The sequence below is a fragment of the Candoia aspera genome, chromosome 4 (genome assembly GCF_035149785.1).
Source record: "Candoia aspera isolate rCanAsp1 chromosome 4, rCanAsp1.hap2, whole genome shotgun sequence".
Taxonomy (NCBI): domain Eukaryota; kingdom Metazoa; phylum Chordata; class Lepidosauria; order Squamata; family Boidae; genus Candoia; species Candoia aspera.
In genome coordinates, this window is record NC_086156.1 from 15,702,822 (window position 1) to 15,724,067 (window position 21,246).

Consider the following 21,246-nt stretch of genomic DNA (forward strand, 5'->3'; position numbering starts at 1 on the left):
AAGATACAGATTCAACCTAGAGTCCACTATTAAAGGCTTTGAGTCCTGGGGCATGAAGAAATAATAGGGGCTGGCTTGCATACGTGTGCATTGCTTCCTTTCTCAAGGCCTGGTCTAGAAATGCTGCAGGAGTACATAGCATAGTTAAAATAGATTGTACCATTATTGGAGGTGCAAGGACCAAGTTTTACAACTAGAAAACAAGTACAAGGAAACAAAACAGGCTGGGTTAGAATGGTTTCCTCTTGTACACTAGTTATGCTTATTTTTTCCTGCATTCAGTGATGATAAAGATGATAAAGAAAGAACACCAAGGCCATAAGCACAATCCAACGCATAAAGAATGACATTAATCTGTATCAGTGTTTCTCAACCTTGGCAGCTTGAAGATGTGTGGACTTCAACTGCTAGAATTCTGAGAATTGAAGTCCACACATCTTCAAGTTGCCACGGTTGAGAAACATTAATCTGTGTTAACCAGCAGAGGTCACCTAACTACAAAGCCCAAATGCCTGGGGAACAGTCAAGTTTTTAATGCCTCATGAAAGGCTAACAGGATTGGGTCTATCCTAATCTCCAGAGGGATGTTGTTCCATAGGGCAGGCACTGACACAGAGAAGGTACTATGGCAATGACATTATTGTATTTTTGTCCAGGCTCCATAAGCAGCTCTCTCGGTATTTTATTATTGACTTATGCCAAACTTTCCATTCTGTTTTCAAGGAAAGAATGACAACACCATACCTTAGTTATGGTCATCCTTAGAACCACAAAAATAAATGCTTATGCAGTTAGTATGAATATTGCTTTATTTAGTGTACAGAAATGGCCCAAAAATCAGGAATCAGTAATGCACAATCCCTTTGCTAGCATTACATAGAAAATGGAATAGGAAGCAGGTATAGTAATGGATCTATTCTGGATTTCTCAGCTTAAAAAAAGAATGAAAGGACAAAAGGAGATTTCTACAAAGATGCAAGCATTGCAACTTGGTTTCTTGGTTCATTAGAGAATCAAGAAACAATAGCATAATGTTTTTAAGGCAGTGTTTCTCAGCCTCAGCAACTATAAGGAGTGTGGACTTCAACTCCCAGAATTCCCCAGCCAGCATCCCGGCTGGGGTATTCTGGGAGTTGAAGTCCATACTTCTTAAATTTGCTGAGGCTGAGAAACACTGAATTAAACTATTAAATAGTTTTACATTAATAGTAAACAGTCATTTTAGTATATGTGCTTCAGGCTGGATATTAAAGAAGAGAAAAGAATGAGAAAAAACTGTTTCAAAACTAACGCCAAAAAATGGAAAGGGAAGAAAAAACTGAGAATATGATGAAGTGCAAGAAACGTTACAAAGCCTTCATGAAATTGCAGAAGGTATGTTCTAGATTAACTGAAAGAGATATGTTTTTCTGGCACACCAAGGGACTGGAGGAATTTGTGAATCCACAAAAACATGATGTGACTGAAGTTTTTGTCTCTCCCACGTGCCAATTTGTTTTATCATTCTGGTTTTTCTTTTTTTACCATATGGGTTTTTAACCCTCTTTGCAACTGGGCAGCCTTAGAAATTATTTAAATAAACAAACAAACAAATAAATAATCAAGCAAGCAAGCAAGCTAATTCATTTGCACTATAATGGTTGAGACCAAATCTCAGGTAGTACAAGCAATCTAACAATGGAGTATAACAATGAACTTTCAGTCATTTCCGATATGACTATTTCAGACAGATAGCAGCGATTTTGCTATGATGGGCTTGTGCTTCTACCAAGCCTATCACAGAGTAGATTAAAAGTTGAACATGAAGCAATCATTTTTGAACTGGGTGGCAGGTTTACATATTGTGAGGTGCCATATTCCAGAATGTATAGCTGTATGCTCAAAGAAAATATATTGATACATTGATATATACTGATAGACCAGTTGATATTGCAAACTATCATTTAGATTTGTGAAAAGGTACATTTTGGCAGTTACGATCATCTCTAAATGTTACCCTGGACAGCATTAGACCAATTTCACAAGAGGCTAGACTCATGATTTTGAATATTCAGAACTTCCACTTCTCCTTTCCATGGAATCCCTCCACACAAATGCAGTAGTTCAAAGTTTTGATGAAACTCAAAAGTTACGTAATTAACCAGATAGGTACTGCTACAAAAATGAATGAGGAATGAGAAGTTTTATTGTTGCAATTAAAAGGACAGACAAAATGTGTTTTATTGTGTTTTCCTGCAGGAAAAGCATTTCCTCAAAAGCATTTTGGTGGAGTTAGTCCCCACAGTTTCTTTTTGTTACTAAAAATAAAAGTTCTTGAACTTTAGAGTTGAAGAGATGGCTGCTGCTAACATTAATAATCTGGCAGTGGTGATGAAACCATTTGGGTGTGAGATAAAAATCTCCACCAGTTTCTGGGTGTGGAGGGGTCCACTTCATGAAAAAGTGGAATTTTTCCCCCACTCTGAAGATCTCTACGGAAATTTATCTTCTAGAACAGTGTTTCTCAACCTCAGCAAGTTTGAGATGTGTGGACTTCAACTCCCAGAATTCCCCATGCCAGGTGGGGAATTCTGGGAATTGAAGTCCACACATCTCAAAGTTGCCGAGGTTGAGAAGCACTGTTCTAGATTACAAAAAGGAGAATCACCTTTAAAGTGCCCTGAAGGGTTACAATAATGGGCCTGCAAAAACCAGAGACTATTTAGGATTTTTTCAACCCCCATCTGGGACCCCTGGCCAAAATCACTTGGTGAAAAACTCCCTGGGCTGGTCATTGAGGGCTTATCAAATTGGATCCACCTCCTGCTTCATCCCACACCCCTTCTCGCCTGTCACTTGTCAGCAAGGTTATTTCTGAGGCCAGGTTTAGCACACTTGCAGAGCACTGTATCCATGTTCAGAAAGGACGGGTTTTGAGGAGCATCATGAGAACTTCCTCCCGCCTCACCCCAAGCCTGTCCTCGGCTCCTGCTTCCTCTTACTTGCGCAAAGCGACAAGAGGGCTAACCCTGCCCTTCTAAGCGTCCACCAAAACTCACTCCTACGTTGGGGAGAGTGATTAATGGCTGCTGTCCTCCTTGAGGGGAGGGGAGTCCACCAATCCCTTTCCTTAATTTGGCCACCAGCCTCTGGTGGACAGCGCTTTAACTTGGCTGTGAGGATGAGCTCTAAACGCCCCTAACGGGGATACGTCTCTCTCTCAGTGTTTGAATTCAGGCAAAACACTAAAGTCGCAACGTGGTTGGCTTGTGCTTTGGCGTGTTGTGCAAATCCAGCCACCCATGATGCACAGCCCAGAACCTTGTGCACTCCCAAGCAGGGTGCTCGATCCTAGTTAAACAAATTACTGTTTAGCGGAGCACAGCATCAGAGAATCGCGGCTTGCGGCGCGCCTCTTTCCAGACAAATTCTCTCGCGCAAAAGTTCGCGGCGCAATGGGAAGAGCAGCTTGATTTTACAAGCTGGAGTCCTAATCAGGAAGCACCGTCGGGTTCCAGTAATCCCAGACTTCAGACGACGATCCTCTCCGCCTGGGAGCGGCAACCCGCGCCCTAAACTCCAAAATTCGGTTCCGGACGAAGAAATCCACAACTTGCGCGTCGGATCCTCCACTGCGGGCGCGGGGCCGCAACGGGCCTCGCGTCCCTCGTGAGGGCACAGCTGAAGGAACCGGCCGCTCCCGCAGGAGGACCCTGGCAGTTCCGGGGCGGGCGGGGAAAGCCCCGCCGCGCTCCGATGTGCCCGAGGTTTCAACGCAGCGCCTGCCACGCTCCGCCCCGCTTGACGGCAGCAGCGAGGAATGCGCTTCCGGAGGCGCAGAGGGAGCAGCAGCGGCGCTGGCAGGCCTGGCCGTCCCTTTCCCGGGCCTGCCACACGAGGGAAGGCGCGGTAGCGTGAAGGAAGCGCCGGACGTCGCCCCGGAGAGACCAGGCCCGGTTGACGAGAGCGAGGGAGGGGGTTCGCCGCGCCGCCAGCCAGCCATCCTCTTCTGAGGGCCAGACGCAGCAGAGGCGAGCCTGGCCATGGCACCGGTAGGGCCGTGAGTTCGTGCAGGGGAAGCGGCGAGCAAAGCAGTCCTGAATTTGGGCCTCTCCCTCCCCCCCTCCCTCTTTGTTCGTCCGGGTGGGCCGAGGGTGCGGGGGAAGAAGCTACGGGACCCGCCCTCTTTCTCCCCTTTTCCGAAGGAGCGCCCGGGGTCCCTTTTTGGAGCCCCCCCCCCGACTCAGGGTCGCGTCTTTGGTGTGGGCGGGTGGGGAGGGGGCTGCCGGGGAAGGAAGGGAGCGGACCCCGAGGTCCTGGAGCGAAATCCGAACCGGGCCGAGAAGTAATGAAAGCCCTTCGCCGCCTCCCGAAGCCTTTTGTTCTGGCGCGGGGGGCGTTGATTCCCCCCTCCCCGCCGGCCCCCGTGAATCGACCCCGAAGGCGACCTGCGCTGACCTAGTGGGGATGGAAATGCTCGTCGCTACACGTAAGGTTTCACACGCTTCTTCTGTGAGTTGCCGATCTATGATTTTGCCATGTCGTTTATGGATTTTGATCTCGTGGTGTAATGACCGAAGGGCTGCTTGCCTGGGAATAAGCTCGCGAACTAAGCTGAGTAAGCGTGCGTGGAAAGGGCTCGAGAGCTTGACCGTTTGCAACTTCCAGACCCTAAAGCCACCCCTAGTATTTTTATAAAATGTTACTTCAGAATAAATAGATTCGGCAGAGGTTACAACCAGTATAGTTTTCTTCCAGCTATATTTACCTACAGCTGAACTCACAGGATATCTTTGTACATTCTGTTTCCTGAAGATACTGCATTTCATTCCCCTAATATTTTTGGTAGTGATGTTTTTTCATTTGTTCTTACTTGCATGCTTTCAGTCTGAGACAATTACAGCACTTGCAGCTTTCAGCAATATATTTATATTTGTATATTAACATCCACTTATAAGAACTTCCTACTGTCTCCTCTTTCCTTTTCTTTCTGTCTCTGGGGATTGTTTAACATTGCATTTCCATACTTAATAATTTTCTGTGTGATTTCATATTTTTCTGACAAGTTAAACTACCTTGATTAAAGCACTAAGAGAATTTTTGAGCATAGAACCCTCCCCACCACCCCTTGAAGTAGGCATTGACTAAGCAAGATTTTTCTCTATCCAGACCCTTAAGTGCTGCACTGCTGTTTATTTTTGAAGTCATATTGGAAATGTCACTTTGGCATTGCTTGCCACTGTTGTTCTAATAACAGTGCAGTGGAAGGCACACTTGGTTGCCTAATTTGGCTTAAACTGGTTTTATCTTGGACACCAATTCAAATTATATTTGCCTCTGTTAATGCAAGAACTATCCAATTCCTTCTGTTGTACTTTGGTTTTCCATTTATTAAAGATCTATGTTTTACCTAAAGTCAGAGAATTCTAACAGCTCCTGGACTCTGTTTGTAAAAAACAGAAGATTCATCATTATTCACCTCAGCAAAAGAATGGCTTAAAAGTAGCTTATTAGAGTGGGGGTACACAGTGTTTTGGAGACTGAAGCTTCTCTTGACATGGTGTGGGCCCTAATTCAAGAAGTAGGTCATACCAATGTGAGAAAGGGTGGGCTAGTAAAAAAGGTAAATTTGATTTAATTTCAGTTTCAGCTTAATTAATTTGAATTAATTACATATTGTTAATGATTATTCCCACATGGTTAGTAATTTCTTTCCTCTGTCATATCAAATATTATAATTTGGTGGGGGCCCTAAGAGCCACAGGATATATCTTTCTCTGACAGAGCCCAGCGAGAATGTCCCCTGCATTTCATCAAAATGCCAATTTCATTTGTTATTCCTTCCTCCCCCTTTTTTGTTTTGCTCTGTTTACCATCTTGCCTGATGGGAAGTACTTGGAAGATTGTGTGCTATTTTGTGAACTTTAGTAGCACCAGGTTTTACATGAAAATCTACCCAGTCTGGATAGCGTTGCGATCCAGAACGATTGTCCCTTTCAGGTACAAAAGAATTGTTTTACTTGATTCATATCCTACTGTGACATGAAGCTCACTGTATTAATTTGGGCCTTTATCTTATATGGTTGGGTAGCTTTATTGATGCTTCTGTTGTTCTGCCTTGATAATATTGAAAGACAGGTGATAAACTTCTCTAAGACCCTGATCCTATAGTCCTTAGGAGGATGTGCTAGGGGCTAATGCATAGGATGGCTGACTGAAGGTGAGGGCAAAGTCAGCCCCCCGCCCCCCCTCAGGAAAAGATCCAGTCTTGCAAACATCTCAGGCCCTTGCTTCCCCTGCATTGGAAGTCTGAATCAGAAGCAAAATGGGGAGTACTTACATGTAGAGGGAAGCATTAATCTTTTTTTTTTCCAGTCTGTTCAATCGTGTCCGATTCTCGGATACTGCCTAGACAAGTCCCTGCAGTTTTCTTAGCAAGGTTTTTCAGAAGTGGTTTGCCATTGCCTCTTTCCTAGGGCTGAGAGAAAGTGACTGGCTCAAGGCCACCCAGCTGGCTTTGTGCCTAAGGCAGGACTGGAACTCACCGTCTCCTGGTTTCTAGCCTGATGCCTTTACCACCAAAATGGCTCTGGCATGGGCATGGGGGTGGGGATAGGGGGAGTCAGTCTTGCTTTCTGATATACGTCCACAAGGACCTTAGATTTGTCCTGCCTTTCTTTGTAACAGTTGGATTCATTATTGAATGTAAGTTCCTTTAATCAGGGGTAATTATTGGGGGGGGAAACTTCATTTTCCTATTGGGCAAATACAGTGTTTGTGATAGAACTGTTTGTCAAGTGACATTTAACTTGTTTTGTCTACCACTGTACTTTGATTTTTCTCAATACTGTAGAAGGCTTAAATGTTATACATCTTTTCAACTCCTGCTAAGCAGTTTTGTGAGCATATATAAGTGTAAGGCAAGACAGGGTTATTCAAATAGAGGGTTTTTTTGGCATTGACTTTCCTGAATGTGTCTTCTGCCGTCGGCCTTTAATCTATCCAGACATTGTAGTTGGTTAAATAAAGCTACCCAAGGCCTCTTTGTAAGTTGAAGAGTAACTTTGTGATGGGTCTCAGGCTTCCATTTGGCTTGTTAATTATTATGCTATAAATTGTATTGCACTCTTATAAAGGGACATCTTAGTCTTTTCAGTTTTTTTTAATGTTACAGCTGATATAAATCACATGAAATGTATAGTGATATACTGCATGTTGGATAACCTTACCTCAGTCCCTTCACTTCTTTGGACCATGATTAAAACTTGAAATCTAATTAACAGGACCAAATGGAAGAACTGTAGTTAACCAGGAAGATTTCCTGCCTTGGGCACCAAACTACAGTATAAAAATCAAATAATAATAAGGCAGATTACTCATTACGGTATCACAAAAAAAATTATCCTAAGGAAATGAGTAAGCAGACTTACGTATCATAAAAAATGAGTAGTCAGCTCTATAGACAATAGTTTCTTTGTAATTAGTACTGATGGGTCTTGGACTCATGCACTCCCATTCCCTACGTTTTACCCCACAGAATAAATTAAAAGCAAAAATATCTGAATAAATACAGTTTTTGTGACACCTGAACCTGTAACTGTGATTTGTTCTTCCATTTCTGAGAACATAGAAGGATTAAAATGTGGCTTCTGACTGGTTCATTAAAGTTTAAACAGAGTAAATTCTTCTTTGAACATACTTTATTTCTAAGTGGAAGTCCAGTGCTCACTGGTAAATCAGGGTACATTGACAGTAGGATCCCGTTGTTTAGAGGAGAGGACTTGTTTCAGTAATAAATGTGTATATTTTCCATTAAGGACATTCAATCTTAAATTTGTGTTATCTGCAGGTGGGACTGGAAAAATTCCTGCCTGAATGTGTCTTCTGCCATCAGCTTTTAAAATTAGTAGACCCTGTAGATGAATAACTAGAAGAGAGCTAAGTAATCCGTGTTCCAGTAGTGGGCTAGTTAGGTCAGAATTCTGACCCAAGGAAAGACAATTTCCTGTGCTTCCTTAGTATTCATTAGAAACACCAGCTCTAGGAGAATTCTGTCAAGAATAAATCTAACCCAGAATTTTTAAAAAACCAAAATATTTCTCAGACTTAATCAGCTTCAGCAATCGGGGGTGACAGGTCATTGTGACAGAGAACAGATCATGGCATTTATTTTTGCACCCTTTCAGGTATATAATTATCTTATATGCCCTTTAATCAATTCCTTCATTCTTTCCCAATGATACTTTCCAGTCACTGCCTTCTTTGCACCTGTTCCATTTTGCCTGAATCTGCCTTAAAATGTATTCACGAGTGGACGCTATGCATATTTTTACATGAGTTAAGTTTGAGGCCATTTTAGGTTTCAGTCGTATGTAAAAGGATATGTGCATTAGTCCATTGCACTGAAAACAGCATACAGTAGTTGTATATGCAGATTCTATGGCATTGTATGTTGCATGAAATGTTTGTCTCTTTCAAAACTCAGCCACTGATTTGATGCATTTTTGTGTCAGTCTTTTGACTGCAGGTAGGGAAGAGCTTTTGAGTTGTTTCTTCATGTGGTTATAGATGGATTTTTTATTCAGAGCTTCGATATAATAGCTATAGTAACTTTTGTTTTCAAAATAAAACTGCACTATTCTGCAGTTGAGAGCTGATCAGTAATTAAAGGTTGTCAAATGTTTTTAAATATTTTTATATCCAGTTTTTATCTGCAACTGTTTTCATTCTTAGGTGAACTATTTAAAAAGTCATAATGCTAAAGGAAATGACAAACTTCCTTCTCCTGAAGAGAGAGAAATTGCCCTATGTCTGTTCTGATAAACAGTGTGTTATTTTCATTTACTCACTTATTTTGTTTTCTGTTGATTTCTGTCATCCCCTCACTCCACAAGGACTCCAAAGACCTTACCTTGATTTTTAATGAATACAGGATGCTTCCGTTAGAACAGATGTTGTACCCTATAAAAAGTCAATCAATATTCCAGCTAAAGTGGCTTCTGTATGGCCCGGCTGATGTCAGTAACAGCTTATTATAGGATCCTTCTCTGCCACAAATGAAGGTGCATATTTTGAGTCCTTTTCTCTCTCTTCAGTTAGAATGTAACTTTCATTCTAGAGCAGTGGTCCTTAGCACATCCAAAAGGCACATCCAAGTTTTAAAAGCACTAAGGTACATTACAGAATCAGTGCTGTGTTTAAGACCTACAGTAGCATATAAGAACATGTTCTAAAATTTAGGTAGCTAAATATGAGGTTCTTCAGCAAAGGATCGTTACCTTGTCGTGGTGCTGGAGCTTGAGCACCTCAGTGATGCCATGAGCTAAACCGTGAAGGGACACCCAAGACGGGAAGGTCATGACAGAGAGGTCAGACTAAATGCGATCCATGGGGAAGGTAATGGCAACCCACCCCAGTATTCTTGCCATGAAAACTAAATGGATCAGTACAACCAGAGATATGTTGGTATACCATTGGAAGATGAGACCCCCAGGTCGGAAGATGGTCAAAATGCTACTGGGGAGGAACAGAGGATGAGTTCAACTAGCCCCAGACGAGATGACACAGCTAGCTCAAAGCCGAAAGGACGGCTAGCGGCCGACGGTGCTGGTGGTGAACGGCGAATCCGATGTTCTAAGGATCAACACACCATTGCAACCTGGAATGTAAGATCTATGAGCCAGGGCAACTTGGATGTGGTTATTGGTGAGATGTCAAGATTAAAAATAGACATTCTGGGCGTCAGTGAACTGAAATGGACTGGAATGGGCCACTTCACATCAAATGACCACCAGATCTACTACTGTGGACAAGAGGACCACAGAAGAAATGGAGTAGCCTTCATAATTAATAGTCAAGTGGCTAAAGCAGTGCTTGGATACAATCCAAAAAACGATAGAATGATCTCAATTCGAATTCAGGGCAAGCCATCTAACATCACAGTGATCCAAATATACGCCCCAACCACAGATGCTGAAGAAGCTGAAGTAGAGCAGTTCTATGAGGATCTGCAGCACCTACTGGACAACAAGCCTAAAAGAGATGTTATTTTCATCACGGGAGACTGGAATGGTAAGGTGGGCAGTCAAATGAGGAACTGAGGAGCCTTATGATGAAGGTGAAAGAAGAAAGTGCAAAAGCTGGCTTGCAGCTAAACCTCAAAAAAACCAAGATTATGGCAACCAGCTTGATTGATAACTGGCAAATAGAGGGAGAAAATGTAGAAGCAGTGAAAGACTTTGTATTTCTAGGTGCAAAGATTACTGCAGATGCTGACTGCAGTCAGGAAATCAGAAGACACTTCATCCTTGGGAGAAGAGCAATGACAAATCTCGATAAAATAGTTAAGAGCAGAGACATCACACTGACAACAAAGGTCCGCATAGTTAAAGCAATGGTGTTCCCCGTAGTAACATATGGCTGCGAGAGCTGGACCATAAGGAAGGCTGAGAGAAGGAAGATCGATGCTTTTGAACTGTGATGTTGGAGGAAAATTCTGAGAGTGCCTTGGACTGCAAGAAGATCAAACCAGTTCATCCTCCAGGAAATAAAGCCAGACTGTTCACTTGAGGGAATGATATTAAAGGCAAAACTGAAATACTTTGGCCACATAATGAGAAGACAGGACACCCTGGAGAAGATGCTGATGCTAGGGAGTGGAGGGCAAAAGGAAGAGGGGCCGACCAAGGGCAAGGTGGATGGATGATATTCTAGAGGTGACGGACTCGTCCCTGGGGGAGCTGGGGGTGGTGATGACCGACAGGAAGCTCTGGCGTGGGCTGGTCCATGAAGTCATGAGGAGTCGGAAGCGACTAAACAAATAAACAACAAGATATGAGGTTTAAAATTACATACATTTGAATATAGTTTTGGGGAATTGCTATAGGAAGAAAACATTTATGGTACGTGCTCAGGGTTTAAGACAATAAAGTATGCTTTTCACTAGAAATTGCAAAAATATTTTTTTCCTTACTGCTGTAACTTGTTTCCTGGAGTATGGGAGTGAGAATTCATTGGTGGAGGAGATAAGCTAACAAGTTTTTAAGCTAAATGATCCAAGATGGTGACAAAGTAATGTTGAAGAATATTAACATCTGCAGCTATATTAAAAATATTTTTTCTAGTCAACAGAGGAGCAGGGCATTCATACAACTAGAGGTTTCATCAGAATGAAAAACATGTGTCATGATGTTGTGTCACAAGCCCCACCCCTTATGTATTTGTGTGTGGTGTCACAGTGCAAGTACAAAAGGGGCAGAGTTTGTATCTCACGTCATCATCTCATTACCCCTTTGCAGATACCCATGCAGAAGAGTACGTAGAGTGTTAATCTTTTGCAGGAAAAATAACAGTCTGGTGGCAATTTAAATTTGTAATTGCATGAGTTTTTGTGAATCACAGTCCACTTCATCAAATGCGTGGAGCATGATCCTGAAAACATGTTGGTTAAATGTCTTGATTGGGGGGATTAATACTGCTAGTTGTTAGAAAAGAAGATTTGATCCATGTCACTGATGGATTATAAATTGATGGCTCAGCTTTTGTCTTGGTAAAAGGGAGAATCATGGAGGAGTTTTTGCAGTCCGTCCCCATTTCCAAGCATAATGCACTTTGGAGAGCCCACCTCTGCTTTCTCTTTACTTAGGAGTAGTCATAAAATCGTTTTCTTTGGTTGGAGGAGAAAGTCTATCCTTGAAGCCTCTTTTCTTGGAGGGAAATCTGTTACCTTCGTAATCTATAAATGGTTCTGAAGTTTTTCCTTTCCCTGACAGTTGCTTGGAATAGAGAAAATAATATGGCAGTTCTACTTCTTACAGTTTTAGAAACTAAAGAAAATGCAAAACAGTAATGAAACATGCACAGTTAAGAAAATAATAAGCATGTGTGTCCACACATTATACCATTCCTTGCTCCTGATGCCCATTTATGATATATAGATGTAACCTTTCAGAAAAGTCTTAGGAAAAAATGGTGATTTGGCTAATTAGTGCTCCATTAATCTAAGGTTTTTCTTTAAAAATATAGAAATATGTGATTTTTGCAGTGCAGTTGTCAAAATTGTGTGCTGTATGCATAATGCCTGAAACATATTTATAAAAGGTGTGGACTTAAACCAGCTAATTTAATTGTTTCCATTTTATCCAACAGACACATTTCAATTTTCTTCTGTCGGTTGGATTATTAAATTACCTCATAATTTATGGATTTGCCCAACAAGGTAAGTGGAATAATTTCAAAATCTTAATGTGTACAACTTTTAAGGATTACATCCATTCTGAATTCATCTAGAAAGCACTGCATTCTTTATTTAACAGCTGAAACTGTGGCTTTGTTGATATGGGAGAAAGAAATCAGCATTGATTTCTTTCCTGCAAAGGGACTGAGCTGTATCTTCTAAATAATGCTCTAGGCCATCTGGAGGATTTTAAATTCTTTAAGAAACCTTGGAACTGTTCTGTCACATGGGACTCATACAAAATTCTGTGCACCTTCCATACTTCCAGCAAGGTAAACTATTATACTTTTAACCTTCTGGACATATAATAAAACACAAGGAAGTGCAGTCATAAAACTTCCTATCTGGTTTGACTATTTACACATAAAAGATTAAACCTGAATTTATTCTGCTGCATGTTGAGTTCCACTGTGCATGAAGCTAAATAAATGTCATATTGCAGTCAGTTACACACACGAATATTTACATGATTTCTCTAGATGGAGCTGCCTTCCATAAAAGAAATATATGACTTTTGCAGTAGCATTAATAATGCTATATAATGAATAGTTTAAATTATCAACTGAATGTATAGAAAGACATGTACTAATTACAACTTAAATTAGCTCTTTGATTGCATTTTTTAAAAATCTGATCATACGTTTCTTATAGGTGGGAGCATTTGTATAAATGCTAATGCAAAATCATGTGCTGATTGTATACAAGCTGGGCCAAATTGTGGATGGTGCAAAAATATAGTACGTATTTTTAACTATTTCAAGACAGTATTTGTATTTATATTTTACATAAATTATAAATGTATAATTAATTCAAATTACATATTGTGAATTTACATGGTACATTTTTGATATACAGGTAGTCCTCAACTTACAGTCACAATTGGGACTGAAATTTCCATCATAAGTCATTGCAGTCCTAAGTCAAGTCACCATGTGACCGGACCCAATTTTATGACCATTTTTAAAGTGATTGTTAAGCGAATCCAGCTTCCCCAATGGGCATTTTTTGCTGGAAAATGGCAAAAAACATTGCAAAACATGACCACGGGATGCTGTAACCAGTTGTAAATGCAAGCTGGTTGCCAAGCGCCCAAAATGTGATCATGTGACCGCAGGGGTGTGTGACATTTTGCAACACTCAGGAGTGCTTTACAGGCCGTAAAGCACCCATTCCAAGGCCATCATAACTTCAGACCGTCTTTAAACAGTTGTAAGTCAAAGACTACCTGTGTTTGTATGTGTGTGTGTGTGTGTGTGTGTGTGTGTGTGTGTGTGTAAAAATAATTGATAACTAGATATAATCTAGGGTGGTTCTGGAGATCGCTTGGAGGAGCCCCTTGTTAAAATGGGTTATCAGGGCCCCTTGTTAATAAAAAGATAGCATGATAAAAGTTAAGATTGCAATCCTATAGGCTGCTGAGATAACATAGAGAGAAGAACCAAAGAAGGATCTGCTCACAGCAGCCTGCTAGCAAGAGGAGACAAGCAGGTGCCCCACGGACTGCAGTTCAATCCCATGTAAGGGATATCAGGTGGGAGAGTGCCTTGAGAAAGACCTGATTAATGTTTGGCAGCATTAATCACGCTTGTCTTTTTCAAGCAACCTAGTTCCAGATGAACAGCGGGGAAGTGGAAGCAAGAGGAACAGTATGCCTTTGTTTTTCTGGGCCATCAAGTAAAACATTTTCTGTCCCTTCCTGCAGTCATCTGTGACTGGAGTGCCCCTTGAGAATACTTTGACAGCCTACCCCTGGCTGTGGCTATCTGAAGATAACACTTACAGGGTTCTGAAGTCTAGGAAACAAGAAGCAGATAAGAACAATAATTTTCTGCTCAAAATCTTTGTGGAATTGTCCTAATCTGGCCATAGAGTAGGCTTGCGCTGGGCTGCCATAGGCTAAGAAGCAATGGCAGTTCTGGATGACTCCTTCCTTCCCAATATTAAATGAATAAACAGTCCTAACTTTCCAGACCACTTGACAGGCAAGGAGAGAAAGATTCACTTTTCACAGTGTCAGGGAATTTAAAGTTATAGTGTTAGAGAAGAGTCTTCTCCTGGCACCTTAGCATTTTGCTTCCTATGACCCAGCCATAATGGAAGAAAGATCAGTCTCTCCCCTCAAGCTGGAGAGCACATGGAAGGAGAAAGGACTTTTTTTCCCCTCAGACCTTTATGTCCCAGTCTTTTCCTTCCTTTCATTCACCAACTGCATGTCAGAGAATTTGAAGAGAGATGTGTCTGTCCTGGTTTGATAAGTGAGCTAAACCCTTGTCCATTCGAAGGCAGAGGAGTTTCTTGCCTTGGGCTTTGTGTATTCAGGTGGCAGGGAAGTGATTCCACTCGGTTTGGTTCAAGAGTGTGAAGCTGTTTAGCTTGTACAAATGGCGCATCCTGTAACTGTTGTAAAGAGATCCATTTTTAGCTACTCAGTTTTCTTGAATTTTCACAGACACACAGAGTAGTGGCGACCTAGGCAGGTTTTCAGAGGGAAAAACTTTCCTTTTTTTTTTAACCATCCATTAGTTACTGTTCATAACTGGAGAGAAGTCTATTTTTAAAAATCAGGACTTGAGTTGATACGGTGAAGAATATACTGTTTAAGCATTCTCCTTTGGCTTTGTCCTTTTCACTGGGCAATGGTACAGGCCTTCTCTGTCTCCCCTATGTCACAGTGCTGCCTCATGATTATTTAAAAACCACGCTTCTCTGGAGTCACACTGTCTGGATTTAATTATAGTCTCCTTGTCACATTAGAAGGGCAGCGGCTTTAGATACAGATAATGCAGGTGGACAAGGATACTGAGGTTTTACACTCATTTAAAATATAATTTGAATTCTGAAATGTCCTACATTCTGATTCTTCGCTTGTAGGCCTAATTTCCCAGTTTGGGTAAAGTTTTGCTTGCTGTATATCTCAGGCTGCATCTCAGGCTCCTTGCTTTTTGCTTTTAGTTTGGGCAAACAATCTGTCATGTGAACCCTGACTTATTATCTGAAATGGTACAGCCCAGCTTTGTATTTCTATACCTCAAGTGATAACTTGATGTAGAGTTTAATTTGATTGAATTGTTTTTCCACATGGAATTTTTTCCCCATAGCTCTGCAAATGTGTGTGGCTGGTTCATGCAGTACTTTTCGAATTAAAAATTTGTCTATTGGAGATTTTCCACTATTTTTTATATAAACCTAGAAGATAAGTATGTATGAGCTGGTCTATTTCACAGAATGGGGACAGAAACTGTCAGCTACAGTGTCAGCAATGATGTCTGCTTCTGTGGATAGACTTTGTCCAAAAGATTTTAAAGAATGACAGATGTGAAAGACAATACCTTGGAAGATCTACACAACAAAGAGCTGAAACAAACTTCATCAGATGCAGAAATAGAATATAAAAACATTGTTGAAGTACTGGGAAATAAAAAAAATGTGGATTATAAAACAGAGATGACAGTTAAAGTGGAAATAGAAATGACAAGCCAGGATAATGGACAAGACCTGGACAATGACTACTTACTGGATTTACAAAAGAGGTTTGCTAAAGCCTTGAAGAAGCCTTTGAGATGGGAAAAATAAAAACTGAAGAGAGATCAAATCCTACAACAACTTCAGAATGAATTAAAGATCCAGATTGCTAGAAACAAAAGGAAGGACTACAAAGTTGGTTTGTTTGACCAAAGTTAAACTAAGACATATTTCTATAAAATTCTAGGAATCCTTATGGACTCTTTGCTGATACCAGGACTGAAATGTTAATGATTTATGGATTTGGGTATGGATAAGGGATGGGTATGGGGAGAAGAGATACTTGTATGTAACCTTATGGGGGGGTGAAGAGTTACTAAATTTGTACTTTTGGTGGTGAAGATTAGAAATCACTTTTTAAAATATTTTTCTCTTTTTCTTATTTTTTCCTTTTTTTCCTTTTTTCTTACACTTTCTATCATCTTTCATTATTTCTCTTTTCCCTTCTGAGTTTAGTTTGTATTGGTTTTTTTTTAATTCAATAAAATTATGAGAGAATGAGTGAGAATGGTGGTATAGCGCCTCCTAAGGGTCAGTGGTGAACATAACCAGAAGCCAATTGCTGATTTTTGAGCTGAACTCTCTAAATCAAATATAAGGTGCTTTCCATTCTGCTCTTGGAAAAATACTTCATGTAGTTGTTTTCTGCTAGTTTGTGTGAAGAGGAGAGTAAGACCTGAAATGTTAGTAAAGAAGCACTCCTTGTTGGAAGAAGTTACGTTTTGTATGTAGAAGGTCTTAGCTCCCGTCTCTTGTCACCTCAGGCTGAAAAGGATCAGAAGCAGGTAATGAGAAACATCTCTGTACCTGGAACTCCAGAAGGAAGCTGTCTAGCCAAAATAGAGAACAGCTGGATTAGACTGTGGTTTCATTCTTAGTAAAACCTAATTTAACAGTGTGACTTGATTGCAAGATTTTAAAGTCATGAATTTCATTTTATTTCTTTCACAGGGAAAAGCAGCACACTTTTGTACTTGTAGAGCAGTGTTTCTCAGCCTTGACAACTTGAAGATGCGTGGACTTCAACTCCCAGAATTCCCCAACCAACCATGCTGGCTGGGGAATTCTGGGAGTTGAAATCCACACATCTTAAAGTTGTCAAGGTTGAGAAACACTGTTGTAGAGGCAGGGTACTACATCAAGAGATTCCATGTACTTTCCCATTCTCTTAGAAGAGATCACAGTTTCACATTATGGGATGCTAGACAAAACTACTTTTTATTGTTTATAGTTGCATACATTTGCTCTTGTATGATTCAGCTTCACGGCCAACACCTTGAGTATCGGGCCAAAAAGTTGTTCATGAACCGTCACATCTGGTCACTAGTAGCTGTGGTTTCTGCTTGTCTTGTCTATGTGGTCTAGTTCTGGCCACATTCTCTTAGTGCTGGAGGGAAATGTATTCCTGGCACAAGCCCAGCTGGCTTACACTTCAGTGTTTCTCCTCCGTGTGCCCTTCCCTTAGGAGCATGAAGTCATTCTTTGGCCTCCACTTCTTGTAGCCTGAAGTCTCTCCCTTTTGATAGTGTGGCTTCTTGCCTGAAGCCATAACTTTACAGCCATCATTAATTTATTGTGCCTTTTTTCAATTACATGTTGCATTTTTGTTACTTTGTTTCATACTATTTTTCAAGCAACTTTTCAAAGCACCTAAGACTATTAAACTGAAAATGTATGATATAGTCCAACAATTATCCACAGCTGAGGGAGATCTCATTAAATTAGCATTGACTGTATCAAAGTAACAATATGCATTTTAAAAGCTTAACTCACATTTGGCTTTTAAAAGCGAAAAATGTTATGGCATCTTGGGTTCTTGGAAACAAGATTGTGTTATAGCTAAATACAAACGTACCACAAGTAATTTTGTACTAATCTTGTTCATGTTTGTTAGACCTTTTTACAAGAGGGAGAATCTACTGCAGCACGATGTGATGTCTTGGAAACTTTAAAAAATAAAGGCTGCCCTCCAGAAGAAATTGAAAATCCCAGAGGCACCCATATATTGCTAAAAAACAAAGAAGTAACAAATCGTGTCAAAGGGACTGCTGAGAGCCTCAGGCCAGAAGATATTACCCAGATTCAACCACAGCAAGTGTTGTTAAAGCTGCGGAAAGGTAAAAATATTTGTGAACGTTTGTTTTCAAAGTGGGGAGATTGGGACCGATCCATAATATACATAATGAACCTATCTCACATATCTTTTAATACTCATTTATTCATGAACCTTTCGTTTATACTTACTCAAGAAATAACTTACTAATTTAAATAAGCACCCTTCATGAAACAAGGCATAATGTAATTTCTAGAGCATTTGCTTTTCATGAACGATTTTGAAATAAATGCAAAAAACTAAATATTAATTTGAGATTTGAAAGGTCTTAAAACGTTTAACTTTTTTTTTCCTAGACTCTGGAATTGCTTAAAGGAAACTTATATATGCCTCCAGTTAATAGACATTGTAGTAGTTTCTGAGTGCCAAGGGAATAGAAGGAAGAGGTGATCTAATGAAGTCTGAAACATAAATTATTTGCTTTCCACTGCTGCTACTGTAGCAAATTTAATGTTGGTCTGGCTTTAGAGCCAGAAAAGATTTTGCTAGCAGTGGGTTACAGCTGTGTTCCAGTACCTGCAGCTGTTGGCTCCTTCTCACAGGTCCATTCAGGATGTAATTCATGATCTGTAAGGACTAGTTGTTCCAGACTGCTATGCTTCTCCACCATTGTTCAGTCAAAATTTATACAAAAGTAAGAATTCTTTGTATCATTTCCATAAATTTATCATAGCCAGCATGAGCAGACCTCCCACAAATTGAATTTTACTTACAGAATAAAATAACATTTCAGTTATTTATTTATTTCAGGTTTTTATCCAAATCATAGAATGGTCTCCCTTGGAAATTGTATTTGACCTCCGTGTTTCATTACACTGATCTTTTTTTAAAAGGTTTAAAATCTGTTTAAAATTTTAAAAACCATTTTAATGATTTTGATATGTTTTATTCATGTTAACTCAGCATCATTCTGTGTTTTAATATTTTGTTTTATTTATTTTTTGTTAGCTGCCTTTAGCACCCTTTTAAGGGTAGAAAAGTGAGAGAAACATCCAAAAATAGTTTTAAAAAAACAGAGAGAGTTCTCAGTAGAATTTTGCAATATAGCTAATTGCTAAGGAAGCAAATGGGGCAGTAGATATTACTTGTTTATAATAAATCATATGTACATTATGATGTATAGGTGCATGCAGTAGTTACTGAGTGTTGATATCAATTCTGTTAATACCTCTTAATGTTGCTTTTCTAGCGAAAGCATTCTCAGTGATGCATTGCATACCTAAGTTAGCTTCACTTACTTGCAACTTCTAATATGAGGCTATGGGAATCCAAATTAGGGCCTCCAGTTTCATAATAAGCAGTTTTTATTTATGACTTCATGTCCGAATGGCTTTCTGAAATAAGTAACATTCAAACTGACCAAAGACTCTAATATTGAGAAACTGTAATAACTAGATAATATTTTTGCTTCAAGCTTATTGTTAGATACGTATCTTTCATAATGAAGGTATTTGTATTTTTGCTTTCTGCCATTTGGAATCTCAGCTTAACGTTGCTTTTCTGTGATTAGGGGAACCACAGACATTTTCATTAAAATTCAAGAGAGCTGAAGATTATCCAATTGACCTTTATTACCTTATGGATCTCTCCTACTCTATGAAAGATGACTTGGAAAATGTCAAAAGTCTTGGAACTTCTCTGATGAGTAAAATGAAGAATATAACTTCGGATTTTCGAATTGGTATGGAGTTTGCTTATGCATAGGATTATACTTTTCTTTTCTTTTTCAGTCTTGGTATAGCATATAATATAAATTGTCTGCAAATGTAAACATGATTTAGGAAGCCTGTTTCAGGGTACTATGAATTCTGCATCAGGAGGGGAGTGCATACTACATGTGACATAAATATTCCTAGAATGTCAAGCTAACAATAAATTTGGTCATCACAAAGGTGAGAATCTGGAGGTGGTTGTCCTAGCTGAACCCTTAAACAGGAGAAAAATAGATGCAAATTACAACACAGCATCTTCTGCTGGTTCCATTCTAATTACTGTGTAGATTCTCTATAAATGTGGAGTTTGGTTCTGAGCATTGAATTTAACCTCTTAAAAATTCCTGCAAAGGGAAATAGAAGTATATAAAATTAGCAGAAACTGTCTTTTAATAAAGAATTAAGGTTTATTTTGTTCAATAATACTGATTTCCTTAACCACAGATTTTACCCATTCCTGGTATGATGAAGTACGGTGTTCTTTCTAGTTAATAGTCTCTACTTTTTAGATAAAGCACGTAGACCAGAAACTTGTACAATATTAATTCTCGGGGTCTTTTAGAGAGCAACGACTAGAAGATGCTCCTATAGAATTGCCAATGACCGCAGCCTTGCAGGTCATGAACTGTCCAGCCGTTTGCCTGCTTTCACGTAGAGCTTTCAGTTGTATTGAAAAACGACAACACTAGAAGATACTTCCTTTTTTCTTTCAGGCTTTGGTTCTTTTGTTGAAAAAACAGTAATGCCTTATATCAGTACCACGCCTGCCAAACTCAGGAATCCCTGCACCGGTGACCTAAACTGTACAAGCCCCTTTAGCTACCGGAACGTACTCAACTTTACCAGCAATGGAAGCTGGTTCAATACACTTGTAGGTGAACAGCAAATCTCAGGCAATTTGGATTCTCCAGAAGGGGGATTTGATGCAATAATGCAGGTTGCTGTTTGTGGTGTAAGTGGCACTGCCTTTTCCTCTCATACTTTTATTATTACTGTAATAATTGACTTGTGTAAAAATGGTTGTCAACCAGGTTAAATGAATTGGCATTTGAAGGTGATTTCTTGGATACAGTTGTTGAGGGGGGAAAAACTTATATTTTATTTGTGTTTATCCCTTCATAACTCATAACACAATTTATGTTCTTGACAATTTCTAACTTACAGAGAAGGTATAATCCATAATATAAAAGAGTAGAAAAATGATTAAATAATTAAAACCAACTGACTTACTCATATGGTTTTATGGGCTTGTTGCAACTCTTGTGGCAGGAATATATATAAATGCAAGCATAATGTAACATAAATACAGATACAGTAAGGAGATAGAGAAGTACAAATGTATTTGGCATGGAAATAGGAAGCTGCTTATACGCATAGTGTGTAAGTTAGGTAGCATATCTTTTGCGTAGTGGCCCTCATAGTCTCACTCCCCCCAGATTTACAGCAGCAACCACAGGCTCTTACTGCTTTTATAAGAATAGCTGTAATCCTTTTTTTATAAATGCCACCCATAATAAACCTTGAGAATATTCAGCTTTGTTCCCGTGAAAGGACGAAGATTATCTCCTCCAGAAGATCTGCTGTATTTAAAATAAAAAGATATTTCTTTTCATATTTTACAACAATGACTTATTGCTAGTGAAGTTCATTTTCATATGAGTTTGAAATTCCCATTTCATTAGCAT

General features: G+C 39.8%; 1 protein-coding gene across 1 annotated transcript in view; it reads left to right on the top strand.

Annotated features, from left to right (window-relative positions):
- Positions 1–3,808: 3,808 nt before the first annotated feature.
- The window catches only part of ITGB1 (integrin subunit beta 1), a 30,602-nt gene continuing 13,164 nt past the window's right edge, over positions 3,809–21,246 (top strand). Inside the window, exons 1-6 of the mRNA XM_063303450.1 lie at positions 3,809–4,031; positions 12,127–12,196; positions 12,866–12,951; positions 17,631–17,853; positions 19,360–19,530; positions 20,275–20,513. Of these exons, the coding sequence (XP_063159520.1) occupies positions 4,023–4,031; positions 12,127–12,196; positions 12,866–12,951; positions 17,631–17,853; positions 19,360–19,530; positions 20,275–20,513 (798 nt within the window). The 5' untranslated portion in view covers positions 3,809–4,022. The remainder of the gene's footprint in view (positions 4,032–12,126; positions 12,197–12,865; positions 12,952–17,630; positions 17,854–19,359; positions 19,531–20,274; positions 20,514–21,246) is intronic.